The sequence below is a fragment of the Egretta garzetta genome, unplaced genomic scaffold (genome assembly GCF_000687185.1).
Source record: "Egretta garzetta isolate BGI_Z169 unplaced genomic scaffold, ASM68718v1 scaffold325, whole genome shotgun sequence".
Classification (NCBI taxonomy): Eukaryota; Metazoa; Chordata; class Aves; order Pelecaniformes; family Ardeidae; genus Egretta; species Egretta garzetta.
Genome location: NW_009259833.1, coordinates 2208198 through 2222241, shown reverse-complemented (window position 1 = coordinate 2222241; position 14044 = coordinate 2208198). Strand labels below are relative to the sequence as shown.

The 14044-nt window shown below is 48.7% G+C and overlaps 1 protein-coding gene across 1 annotated transcript in view; it reads right to left on the bottom strand.

Moving 5' to 3' along the window:
* The window catches only part of BLK (BLK proto-oncogene, Src family tyrosine kinase), a 48267-nt gene that overhangs the window by 29098 nt on the left and 5125 nt on the right, over positions 1-14044 (bottom strand). Inside the window, exon 2 of the mRNA XM_009639914.2 lies at positions 1900-2002. Within this exon, the coding sequence (XP_009638209.1) occupies positions 1900-2001 (102 nt within the window). The 5' untranslated portion in view covers position 2002. The remainder of the gene's footprint in view (positions 1-1899; positions 2003-14044) is intronic.

Here is a 14044-nt window from a genome sequence, read left to right as displayed (position 1 = left end):
GAATAAAAGCATAAATCTGCTACGCACTCATTTAGACCCTGGTCTAACTCTTGTTCACTGATGCCAGATTTCAGATCAATGGGGGATGAGACACGAATGGTCCCATTGAGAAATTACAATTGCAATATTATTTGAAGCAGAAACCCCAGAATACTCTTTGCCATAATTGTCCCAAGGCTTGTGGAATATCCTTTGCTCAGGGATATGTTAAAAAAATGGAGGCAGTGACTATATTAGCAAATTAAACAGCAGCAAGTGACTTCAACTCATCTAGGCACACTTTTAAAACGTTGACATGGTCCATAGTTTGGTTTGGCCCAGACCTTGCGAGTGGCCAATTGACCATAGACCATTCTTAATCCACAGCTGGGGTGCAACCACCTTGTTTTGTGGGCTAAGAGTTTAATACTGTGGAAATGGCCAGGTGGGCTCTGTTGGCCCCTACCCAACTTTAGACACCACTCCTGTGATCAGTCCAAGGTACAGTACCTTGTGGGTGCTTGACCACTGCCAGGTATTTTTATACACACGCAAAAGGAGTGAACTACAGACGCTGAATGAAAAACATCTCATGCTCTCTGTCCGCACCACCTTTTGACTCCTACTTAGCAGCAGTGTGGGGTGGGAGAGTTGTTCACCCACTGCCCTTTCTAATTTAACTGAAAGAAATATGGACTTCCCCTGACATGTGAGAGCTTAGTGCCTGTGGCAAAAAAAGATTGGTGTCAAGGTGATTGATGATGCTGTATTTGCACTGATAGTAACTCCTCTCCAGTGAGCTGGAGAGAAGGAAATTTAGGAAATGGCCATCCTCTTAGTCAATCTGACATTAGCTGTCATGAAAACTGGACTTGATAACATGGGAGAAATCAGAAATTAAACTAAAAGTGCAAAAAACATCTCCAACTGTCATCAAAAGCAATGATAGGCAGTTCCTGCCCCCTCTCAGAGCTCAAGACCTGAGATGGTTTTCACATGACAGTTGCACCTAGAGCTTCCCTTGTGCTGGCTGCTGGACACAGTGCTGACAAGTGCAAGAAAACAGAAAACAATTTCATGTCCTCTATCTGGCAACAGACAGATAAAGTGATTTCCAAAGTTTAAACAAGGAGTTTGTCATCTGAGGTCTCCTAAATCCTGACCGAGTGTCTCACTGATCAGTGTCCGTGCAAGCAGAGGCCCTGTGAATCCAAAGGGAGCAGCAGATGCTCAGCACTCCTGATTCTCAGCCCACCCCAACACAGATTAGTTGTAGACCTTTAGTGAATCTGTTGTCCTCCCTGATGGTAAAGTTTCCGTTGCGGTTTGCAGCTTTGAATCTTAGCCTGAATCTGACCCATCTTTGTGCTGTTTGCAAGTCAGCAATGTCAGCTTGGGTTACAGACTGCTGAGGGCAGCAGCCCTAAGTGATATGGAGACCAGCTTGGAGGGCTTGTGTCCAAGCGATGCAGGGCACGCAGGCAGTGGCCTCTTGCACCTTCTCTCCCTGGCCCCTGCCCTGCTTTCCACTCCAGCCCACGCAAATAATTGTGCCAGACTCAATGGGACGTAGCCTTTCAAAGCACCACCATCCCTAGCCCACTCAGACAATTCACAGCCATAACATATGCCCAAAGAGAAAATGGCATCCTTTTTGACAGAGAAAAAAACGAGAGCAAGAAAGGGTTGATTGAACAGTTCACCCCCTATTAAGAATCTTGTGGAGGGAAGCCAGGCATAAACGCTTGTTTTCTGCCCTTCCAACAACATTTCCCAATTTTGAAATGACCAATTGGTGACCCAATTTTAGGAAATAGAAGTGCTTAAGTTCCTTCTGGCACACACAGGTATCGCCTGCAGCACTCCAGACAGTAATCGAGCTGTGGAGGACCCCAAAAGGACACAAAGCTGTAGGCTTACCTTGGGCGGGGCGGGAGGAGGTTTACTCTTGGTTTTTGGGTTGCTTCCAGAAGTGTGTTTGTCATTGGACATCAGCTGATTTTTGCTTCCGAGCAACCCCATCCTGGAAGGAAGACCAAACCCAGCTTTTTAATGAGACTGATCTTGGGAAAAGGGGCAGGCGCTGGGGGACCTTCTTCATTCATGAAGAACAAGTTGGAGAAGATGAGAATGCAGGGCAATGAGACAGTGGAGAGAAGAGTTTGAAATCATTCTGTCTACAGTCCTCCTACTACCTTGGACCTTGTCAACCCCCCAGTTTCTGTTCCCACACTACTCTGGTGTTTCACACTTCGCAGATGAGGCTCAGACAGACACTATAAGTCACCAGAAACAAATGAGCACAAATGACTGCTTTGGTTATGTCCCCTCTCCGATGCAGAGATCCCCAGCTGGCATTGAGCAGACTTGCTCCAGAGCTGGGTGATATCGTGTGCACGCACTGCTGGGCGCACACACCTGGGCTTCAAGAGTGTCACATAGTCCCTGGACCAAGCCCTACCCATGCTGCTCAATGCCTTCTGTAGGTCATGTCCCTCCCATGCAGCAAGAGCAGCCCACAGATGTGGTAGCTATCTGCATGGTCCCTTCCTTGTACTTAAGCAGCACAGACACACAGTTTGTCCACGAAGGCGTGGATCCTGATGGGACGCTTTGGAGGACTGCGAGAAGCTTAGGGAGTCAAATATAGTGTAGCTTGTACCCATCCTGCCTGCAAAGTGCAGGCCTAGGGCTTGACTCAGTTGTCCATCTGCAGTGCCCTAGTACTTTTTGATGGGCCCTGGGGTCTCACAAGGTGTGGGTCTCCCATGCATCATGGATTATGTTTCCCAGCCCCATGTATATGGCTCAGACATTCTGGACACCTCGAGAAGCACTAGGCACAAACAAATCAAACCCTTTCCATGGGCTATCCTCTGGTTCACACTAGCATTTCCACACTTGTGCTTGAAGGTTGGTTTAACTTGCAGCCAAGAAATGTAGTTTCAGCTCTGGTCAATACTTCTAGCATAATACTGGATCTGGGTAGCCAAGATAGCCAAACCATGGCAAGCTCAGCCTGCTCAGCCCCCTGAAAAAGTAGGGAGCAGTTGAAGCCAGCATTAGTGAAGTGCTGTTGCCATGGGTATATAAGGTATCTACACTGTCCAGCACCAAAGCCTGTCCCAGCCCCTGCTTTGAACCAAAACCATTGAAAGGTGTGGGCTACAGGTCCAAAAAAAACCCCAAATACCCAAATACTTGTAGCTGAGCAAAGACTCCTTGGCTCCTGTTTGTGCCAAAGTACCTCAAGGTTGGCAATGATCATGGAGGATCGGAGACTGAAGGTCCAGGGACCAATGTGTCAGTTCCCCCAAATGTCAGTCTGGCACCGTGTCGTGATAGTCAGACTCCAACAGATGTGTTCAAAAAAGCTTCTAGCAAACCAGACTTGCAGGAAAAAAGCGTTCCAGTAAGTGCAACTTTTTTGGCTTTCTAGCACATAAATCTAATATGGGACTCTGAAATAAGGTTTCTAACAGAGCCATCCCAATATTTTAAGGTGTTACGTTTTTGAAATATCTTCTCCTTTCTGCCTTGTTTTTATTTTCACTGCTAAAGTGAGCAAAATGGAAGGAACTGGTGAAATATTTCAGGATAGCCTAATACACATTTTTCCCCTCCAATCAAAAGATTTTCAGCGTCCAAACTTCTCTGAGCTTTTCATTGACCTAAGCTTACAGATGGCCCATCCATCTGTACCCAGGTCTCAGCAGCGCTCAGGGCACCAACAACACAGTTGGAGGGGAAGTTTCGCCCACTGAATCAGCCACAGCATTTCCTGCAGCAAGTTCATTTTAATTTGGCAGCTTCCCTTCCAGGTTGCAACCAGGGTTTGCTCTGCTTAGAAGAAATGCTTGTCATGCAATAGCACATGATTTATTAAGTGAGCTTTTCCCACTCTTTCACTTGCAAAATTGGTGGAAGATAACTTTGTGCTGGGACTTCTGATTCTGAGTGGTGTTATTTGCCAGGGAACTTGCCAGGTATCATTTTAAGTCAAGGCTGGATGGTAGATAAGTTGTAGGTACCGCTCATTATCAACCATGAAAGGCACAGGGTCTACTTATGTGTTGGACATCCATCTACAGTCCTTGTTGCTATCTCACTGGAGCTTCTCAGGTCTTTGATATACTCTGCTCCTGAATGGGGGATACAGACTTGGCAATCGCTGCCTTTTCAACAGAGTTAGGGGAAGTGAGATCTAGCATGACATGGCAATATGCTTCAACCGTCAGTCATGTCACCAGGATGAGCTTATGAGAGGATTGATGGACCATCTGCAGGATGGCAGGTGCATGTTTTGGGGTTTTGAGTTGCTCTTAGTGATGGCACTGGTGGGGTAGAGTGGGAAAGGGCATGGGGGAAGATCAGCCTCAGCAAGTCCCATCAGGGGCTTGTGGCCATCCCAGCTCCTCTGGCAGGGTTTTAGAGGTGTGGTGACCATGCTCTAACCTCTGCATCTCCCCACAGTGTTCCTGTGTCCAGGGGGACATTGCAACCCCTTTCTGCACCGTGCTGAGACTGGAAGAACATCTCTGCATGCTTGCACAAGCTGAGCTTTCTCCCCGCACGCATGTGTCAAAGACACATCCGTGCAAAGCGGCACACAGAAGCAAACAGCGTGTCCCAGCACGGGTGGGAAATGGAACACGTGAGAAGTCTCCCACAAAGATCACTCACTCCCAGCCATGCACAAAAGGAGTCAGCACAGCTCTGGGTATTCACAGTCCCTACAAAATCCACCGGTCACGCTCTCCAGGTTGCCCCTGTGGCCTTTGGCAGCCAACGCGACCATCCTTCGTGCTGGCAGGTGCTATACAAAATCCCAAAATAGAGCTGCAAATGTTGTCAGATGCGGAGAGCTGCTGGTGAGCTCCCAGCCCACAGCTGGTGGAGTTTTCATGGGTTTAGAAAGTCATTTTTTTTCTTTTCAAAAAAAAAGGTGGCTGAGTTGAATGTACGTAGTTCCGCAGTGTTTCTGCTTCTGATTAATATTTTTTAAAATTAGCTTCACAAAAAAAAAACAAAATTGAGAAAAGTAACTGCTATTAGTTCTCTCAGCCTTTTTTTTTTGGTGGAAAACAACACTGGAGAGGAAAGCATGAAAATTTCCTTTTGTGAACTTACAGTTTTTCACATCTAAAAATGTTTGTTTATATTTAATAACTGAGAGCGGGGAAACTTGTTTCCTCTACTTTACTCAAGTTCAGAAAAAGAAAATTTATAAAACAAGTTCTTTTTAAAGCAACCAGAAATCAAAATGGAACAAAAAAAATGATAAGGTGACGCAAAATTTTTCTGTATGCTTGAAAAGTTTTAGCAAAAAATAGTTCAGCTTAGATGCCAGTAAGTTTTGAGTAAAAATATTTGACACAGAATTCTTCCTAGAAGAGACAAACAAGACTTTGCTGAAGAAGTCAATAGACACCAGGACAGTGAGCTCTGTGTAGCGTCCAGCTCTGAATGCATGTGGGGCAGACATGTGGGTCACAGGAACACTGGGTGCTGGTATAGGACCTCTAAAACATGCTGTGTGTCCTGTGTTGTAGGACAACAGAAGGTAATGTTAGCAACCTTCAGAGGGGCAGCTGAGGTGACACTTTGGCTAGCGAGAGCTGTGTATGCAGGTACAGATGTTCCCGCATCAGTGGGCCAAGGGGAGGTCTTCTGAAGATCCCACTACAAGGCCCTTCTCCAGAAATGCTTTTGCTGGCATTTGGACCATGTCTCCATGGTGGAGAGGAGTGACTAAATGTCCTATCACTTCCCCATCTTCAAAGAGGATTGGAGAACTTTCAAGGTCAGGTGGGATGGGGCTCTGAGCAACCTGATCCAGTTGAAGATGTCCTTGCTCATTGCAGGGGGGTGGACTAGATGACCTTTAAAGGTCCCTTACAACCCAAACCATTCCATGATTCTACAATTTTATGAACATACCCTACGGGAGCAACTCATCAAGATGAACCTGGAACTCCAGGGAGACCATGGTCCTGTAGAGATGGACACAAGTCTTTGCTAACCACAGGGTCTGGAGACCTGCCTTGCACCTGTGTTTGGCCCATTTTGAGCTCCCAGGGTGGGCTAAAGCAAGCAGGACAGTGTCGAATTGGACCTGCTGGATACATTTACTCTTTCTGTTGCAGCAGATCAGATGGAGGTACCTGGGCTAAGCCAGGCACTGCAAGCATGGGCTTATTACCCACCCCGTCTTTACAGTAAGCAGCCCTGCACCATGGGCACACCACCTACTGCGGTTGGCTGGCTTCCGCTCCCAGAGCAAGAGCGCTCAAAAGTTGTTTCGGATGTGAATGCAGCAATGTCTTCTGCATCAGGGATGTGGATGACACGGACAAACGGCCTTGGGATTGCATGGGCGGGCGCGGGGAAAAAACAAGACAGAATCTAGCAGAAAAACAGAAGTCTCAGCTCATCGTTTGCCTCACCCTCGTGAAACTGTGCCATGGAAAAATAGGTTAAGACCCAAGCAAGCCAATAGTGTTTCACTGTGAGGGCAGCTCCAAAAAACCCCCAAGCCCACCAAAATCACAAAATGACCCCCCTTTCCATTCAGATTCTAGGGTGGGTCCAACAAAGTGTTTTTATAGTTTACCAAGAACAGATATTTCACTCATTTTAAAACTTCAGAATGTCTTTTTTAAGAAAACACATTTTAAAAGGAAATAGCATTAAAAACCTTAAAAAAATTACTTTGAAATTGCAGATATAGACAATTATGAAGAGTTCTAAATGCAGAATTTCTCTTTGTGTGTCCTCCCCCATCACAAAGAATTGCTGAAATCAATTCATTTTGCATACAATAATTTCATTATTCCAGATTTGCATTTTTGCATCATCAAGGAGCAAAAAATTTCAGTAGGAAAAAAAAAAATTCCCCTAGTTCTAGGCACACCCCAGATACATTAAATCCTCTTTTTCCTCAATAAAGTAGCTCTCCAATACATTTCCTAACCTGGCACCCCTAGATTGCTTTGCAAGACACAAAACCAGAGAATTATGGAAGATCTTGGTGAGATCAGCTACTTAAATAGGAATGCAGATTTGTCACCAAAGCATTTTCTACTGTAACTGTTTGTTTTCTACTTATGCTGGATTTTGGTCAAGTCTGTTTTTTTTTTCTCTTTGTTTTTTTTAAATGATTAGTGGCTTCGTTGCTAGGAGGTGGTTAGAAGACAGGTACAAACAAGTGTGCTGTGCTATAAACAGCACTGACCATGCTGAAGGTCTTTCTCAGAGGCAGAAGGTGGAGGCTATGGCCACCATCCTCTAGGATACAGTGGCCAAAGTCTTGCTGAAGACCCCTCCCTGCAAGTGGGAGGGCAGCGAGACCTCCTGTGGTGATGCACACAGCGCTGGGTCTCCAGCTATCATCAGGGGGACTTTCATAGCCAAAAGCTGCTGCTCAGTAGGGCCAGGCTGTGTGAGGAGGGATTACAGCAATGAAGAAAGTCCCCGTGAAGAGCCGGAGAGCCCAGAGCAAGAAGCATCATGGCTTTTGCTGGGGAGTGAAGCACATGGCTGGCTTGCATGTTGCATCCTTGCTGGAGAACTGGGAACGTCCTACTGGCAATGTTCAGATCCCATCCAGTCCTGGTCTTTGTTGGATAAATAGACCCAGTTGTATTTGTGCTTGCATCGAGGCCTCTTTCAAACACTCTGGCCTGTGTAAAAGGTCTTTAAGGGAGCATGAACGACAACCCCCAGGAGCAGCCAGGCTCTCCAGCTAATGCTGGTGAGGTGCTAATGTTGCTGCTGTGCTGCTGCAGGTCCCAGTCTCGAGCACACCCGGTGTTGGGCAAACTGATCTTGGCAATGCCTGTCTGCTGCCAGTCCAGAGCAGGCAGAGGACAAATCCAGGAGCTCTGTGCTCCTGCTATTTACCCCTCAGTGAGGGATATGCATTGCAGGCGTGAGATTGCAGCCCACTGGCATATTTTGGGATCTCTTGCTACAAACAAATCCTAGCCATTTCCATTGCAACTTAAGTCTGCCCTGAATCTACTGTCTTTCTTAAGCCATGTTTTGCAGGTGAACCTGGCCCAAGCAAATGAACCAAGTGGAAAATCTGGCTGTTTCAGGCCTTTCTGAAGAGCTGGGACACCCCACGGGAGAAAGGCTGTGTGCAAGGCTGGGGGGTGGGACCACACAGATTTCCAGGACCCTGAGTTTAAACAAATGCAAAAAGTTTCTGGATGATGGGGCGGGGGACTGGGGAAGGTAATAAAAGCTTCCTGTTCCCTCCAGAAGTGGAAAACAGCCGCCTGTTGCCAGAGCAGTCACTCGCTAAACAAAACATCTGGCTGGAGGAAAAATGGCTGCTTACGTTGAGCATTGCGCCCTGCTGGAACCTGGCAGATGCTCTGGTGAGCTGCAGGCCAGGAAGCAGAGACGGGGCTTGGGGTCCTGGGACAGGGAAGAGCAAGAGGGCAGGCTGCTTATCCGACCACCCTTAAACACGCTTTCCTCATGAACCCACCCCAGGCATTGCATTGGCCGAGTGGGATGTCTGATGGGGGATGGCTCTGCAGGACCTGAGGTCCTGCAGCACAGGGAGGTGGGATGCACTGGAGGGGAGAAGAAGAAAGATGGGGCCAGGAGAAGCAGGTATATCTATTTGGGTACCTGGAGCATCTCTGGGGTTCTTCAGGTGTGAGAGTTCTTATCACGAAACTGCATTGATCAATGGCAATTTCTACAATGGCTGGAATTTCAATCCAAATTCCAACACAAATCTATCTGGTGCCAAAAGTGCACATGGGCCAGACTTGTGGATGGGCTATGGGCAAGCTGAATCACAGCAGGGAGAAATCCTCTCTGGAAGCCACCCCTAACTGAGGTCTAAGTCCTGTGGAAGTGGCCAAAATACATGACACTGTTTTACAGTGCTTTGTGGACACATGATGATGGTCTGTAGGGATGTGGGGAGGTCCTCGCCCTCACAGCCCTGGGGACATGAGGAGATGGGTGGGATGTCCCTCTACACTTTTACGTGTGGCCACCCACGTTTCTGCCCTGGGAAAGGCCCTTCCCAGAGGCCTTGCCTCCCAGCAGCTGCCTTTTCTTAGCAAGGGGACAGCATTGGGGACTTGCTAGCCAAGTCCCTGGAGGAACAGTGAAGATGGTGCTCAGGCATTCAATGCTTTCAGAGACCCTCTCCTTGGGTCGAGTCTCTGAAGGAATGATGCTCCCTCCCACTACCCTCAGATGAGGCAGAGGGCTATGGGGAAAGATGTACAACTCCCATTCCCCACCTGAAGACCTCCAACTGCTCAGAAAGCCATGTCAGAAATAGCTCCTGGATGCAGAGCCCTTCCCCTACTCCTCACAGCTGTGTCCAGCTCCAGACAGCTTTCCCCACACATATATCCTCCCTCCCCCACTTCAAGCCCTGGCATTTACTTGTCCTCTTCTCCTTTTGCAGTAAACCAAGGGAACAGCATCCCTGCAAACCATCCCTTAGGACTGGATCTTAGCAGTCACTGGGTAGTGCCCCATCATCTCTCTACCGCACAGATTTTGGGGAAGCAAAACAAGGCAGGGGGGGCATCATGTGAAGGAGGGATGGGAGAGGGGAGGAGGATGGAGAAAAACCTGCTCAGCTTCTCCCCATCCTCAGGGGAACGTGGATGGGGGTGGGAAGTTCCCGACTTGCCTGCTTCCTATGCAGCTGCTCCGGGAGACGCGATCCGAGGACGGACGAACCACTGGTCCGACCCATGACAGATGCTCCATGGGGCTGAGGGCCCTTGCAGAATTTCTCTATTAGAGACCTCTGTCTCCCACTGCATCCACACCATCCATGGGACCGACCGCTTCGAATGTTACACCCCGGGATTGCAGGAGCAGCCTGGTTTTGCAAATGCTTTTAATGGGCTTTCTTTTTTTAATCAGGTCTTTGTGTCAGAACTGACTCTTTTCTTCCCCCCAAGGATTCCTTGCTCTATTTTGAATATAAAAATGATCACCTGGGAGGGGGTGGGAGTTGCGCTTCCCAGACAACTTGGCCAATGAAAACAGCAGTGAGGAAGGCGAGAAACCCAAAGAGAATCCAGACACAAACCCCAGCAAAACCCACAGGCTATTAACAGCTGTCATTAAAAACAGCTACAATGACTGTGAATGGGTTGTGTTTCCACTATACAAACCACCAAATTTTAGGAAACAGCTGAACAAACTAGCCTTGTGATGACCTTTCCTTTCTTTTTGCCATTAAAAAAAGACCTTTTTCGGATGAAATGCATCTTGTTCCAGCGAGCCCCAACCCTCTATGAACCCACTCAACCGTAGCAGCGTGGTCTAACGAATGAAGATCTGGACAGGGAGTAGTGGGTGACTCTGAGGAAGTGACTTTCTCATTCTGCCTCAGCGTGTTCGATACGGAGACTGAAACACCTCTGTCTTAGATAAATGTTGTATAAGAAGCAGGGTTTGTTTCTCCAGACTCCTGAGGCTTCCTGGAGTGCATAAAGAGATGGCTTCTCCGGAGTGTTTTCAATGTATTTGTTTAAGCTGTGGCAGAGATGAGCCCCCTAAAAAAACCCGCTGTGTAAACCTCTGCGGGTAATTGCATGACATCATTTTTGCATTATATGGGGCAGCAGGAGGGAAGGGACTCTTGGTCTTGGCCACCTCAAGGCTAGAATGACCTCATGTACTTTGCACTTCAAGGACAAACACAACCCAACATCCGCCGAGTGTGATGCACAACCTAAAGGTCGCCCACACGCTGGTGATGTTGTTTACAGGAGAAAAGGCTCCGCGGAGCAGATCTAAGCTGAGGTCAAGGCGAAGGACCTTTACCAGCCATAAGACCCAAGGACAGGATGAGACTCACTGAGGACATGATGCTGTGTGAGATGGGAGAGGCTGCTCCAGGACGCACGTGCCTCAGCATTGCTCACGGGGCTGTGAAGTGCCCACCCTGGCAGACCCCCACCAGACACGTGGCACGGGAATCCACCGTGGCTCTGCAACTGCTCTGTGCTCCTGACAAAGAAAGAAAACCCCGTGGAAGTCTACAACACTGTCTGGGTCATAAGCAGGGGTCTGCAAGTGCTCGGGGGTGACACCATGCCCCTTACCCGACAGGGTCAGCACAGGGTGCTCTGAAGACAGCCAGGACAGACACCCACCCCATCACCCCCCGGTCAGGTGTGCTGAAGAGCCAGGCCTGCTGTTTGCATACCAAGGAGATACAGAAATGAGGAAGCCCTTGCAGATTCATCAAACTTCTCCCTTGCCGGCTTGCATTTTGCCTGCTCAATTCTCCTTCAGCTAAGGGCAGGGGAGAGAGATGGAGGTGGTCGGGTTGGGTCTGTGGAAGGAGAGGACAGCTTCAGGGTTAGCTGGAGGGCTTTGAGCTTTAGGGCAGGGGCTTGTCCTTTGGTGGAGAGCACATCTGATGTACCTGACCTCTCTTTGCGAAGAGAGATTCACTTCCTATTCCTATGAAAAGGGAAGTTGCTTTTTTAGAAAGCTGCTTGTCATCCACTACTGAGGTAGGAAGGAGGAACTACCACGAGGTGCAGCAAAGGCTTAGAAATAAGCCAGTGGCTGCCAAGTCATCTTGGGAAACAGGGCGATAGCACAGCGGTTCCAGACAGAAACCTGCTTCTGATTTGAGACATGCTCCCGACGCTGACAGCGGGGAAACCCAGCAGCTGCAGCCAGGCTGCTGCAAAGACCCTTCCAGGGACTGCCATGGTTCAAGCAGCTCAGAAGCAAGAAGTAAAAATAAAAAGGATTAGATACAGTGTGGTCTGCCTATTGCATGCCAGGGAGGTTTTTTGGTACCTAGGGTATCCTGGTTGTGCCCCTGCGTGTTAGCTTGGGCACATCCCTTCATCCTTGTGCCTCCTCAGCTTCCTCCAGGCTGGGCATCTCATGGCCATGAGATGTGACCTGGAGCCAAGAAGCCCAAGCAGAGAGTGCCCTTCTGCAATTTGCTTACTCAGAGATGATGACGCGACAGCCCAGGGATGTCCTTTGAAAGCAGCTGGGGGGAGACCACTGAGAACGCATGTGAAAAAGGGTACTAAAAAGAGAGAAAGTCGCTCATATGCAGCTCCTGGGTCACTCCAGATGGGCTCCATCTGCCCCCCGCTTCCTCAACCTGAAAGTGCAGGTTGTAATCTCGCCCAGCCAAGTAGGGTCTGCCTGGCAGTGGTTTCCACACTGTTTTCATACATCAGTCCCCAAATGTTCTCCAGTATCTTTGCAGGCTTCTACATGAGTGTGCAAACCCGAGGCTGGCTTGTCCCTGCTACCTTCTACAGTTCCCTATAAGACATGCATGGAGACCAGAGGTCCAGCTCATGCAGTAAATGCCCGTGGGCTCTTAGGTTTGCCTCTAAGAAAGACCTCTAGGACCCACCACCCTGCAGGATGCGGAGGGGGACCAGAAAATGTGGCAGCCTCCCTCCAGGTGACCCACAGCCCACCAGGATGACCCCATAGCCAGACACCTACAGCGGTGGCCCACTGCGTAACCTCCTTCTGCAGCAGTGCCCACTCCCATGGCATTTTATCCAGTTCACACTGAACCAAAAGTGTTCCTGTTAAGGTGTCTGATGCAGAGGTGACTCCAGCTTTGATCTCAAACCACCAAGATGGATGAAGGCAACTCTCTTCTTCCAGCTGGCCCCCAGGGCTGCTCCCCTGTACTGCTGCTGGGAAAGCTGGGCAGCTCATTCCCTCTAGATGTTGTTTTCATGGTCTGGCCATGTTTTTCTCTTCCCTGTTAAGAATCAGTAGCCTGATTTAACCATAGAATCATAGAATCGCTTAGGTTGGAAAAGCCCTTTAAGATCATCATGCCCAACCGTTCCCCTACCCCTGCCATCCCACCGCTAAACCCTGGCCCTCAGCACCTCGTCTGCCTGGCTGTTAAATCCCCCCAGGGATGGGGACTCAACCCCTTCCCTGGGCAGCCCCTTCCACTGCTTGAGAACCCTTTCTGTGAAGAAATTTTTCCTAATGTCTAACCTATTTACCATCTGAACCTCCCTGTTTCCATTCCTCTAGCAGATTAAAAGCTTATTTAATGGAATGAATGGTTATTCCAGGAAGATGCTGATGCATTCCTAACCAACCCACCAGGCTCCATTTTGAGCACTTAGACTTTCTGAGCTCTCCCGAGGCAACATCTTTACTAGTAAAATAGGCAATATCGGGGCTCGTTCTCCCACCCTTCAAAATTAGGTGGCTGCATCTAAAGCCCTTGTAGTCCCCACCCCATGCTAGCTCCTGGACTGCATTTAAGAAAGCCTAGCCTGACTGCTCAGGTTGCACAGCCTGACTGTTGGGTCTCTGCTTTCAAAGAGACCAGGCTGTGCCTTTTCCCCTGATTTACCATCCTACACACATCACCGTGTTTGGGATGACACCCAGACACAGGCGCCTTGTGTAGCCCAAGGTACCAGACCACCCCGAGCGCAGGGCGGCGATGGGCTCCCTCTTGTTTCCCTGTTATTATTTATTGTTGAATCCCACAGGCATTGCAGGGCTATCTCAAGGGATGGGGATGAAAATGCAGTGATGGCTTTGGCTGATGGTAACTGGGGGATATTCTGCTAGAGATTTTAACCCAGCCCCGGTTAAAAAAGACTTTTTGGAGGGAGAAAGTGACTTTTTTTTTTCTTCTTCTCACATATAAATAAAAGAACTGATGAGGAGAAATGCAAACATTTTAAAACTGCCACCTTTCCAGTGACCTCATGGAAGTGTTGCATTTCCACTGTCCAGAATCAGTGCAACCGCTTGCAGAAAACGGCCACTGGAGAAGCACCCAGAACAGCCCTCTGCCCCGGGGCAGGATCAGCCCTCACAAAACCTCACTGGAGGAGCGTGTGGTCCTTGCTCCCAAGAGCCTGCCCATGCTGGACATGATGGGGCTGATTCTTCTCTCTTATCCATGCCATTTCTCCCAGCCAGGCTTCCTCTACACTGCTCCCGCCATGCCTTTTCTTGGCTACTTGAAGCAGCCAAGACCCTGCCTCAATATTGTTTTCATTTTGATGCTAGTGAAGAAAAAATTTAGCCACCA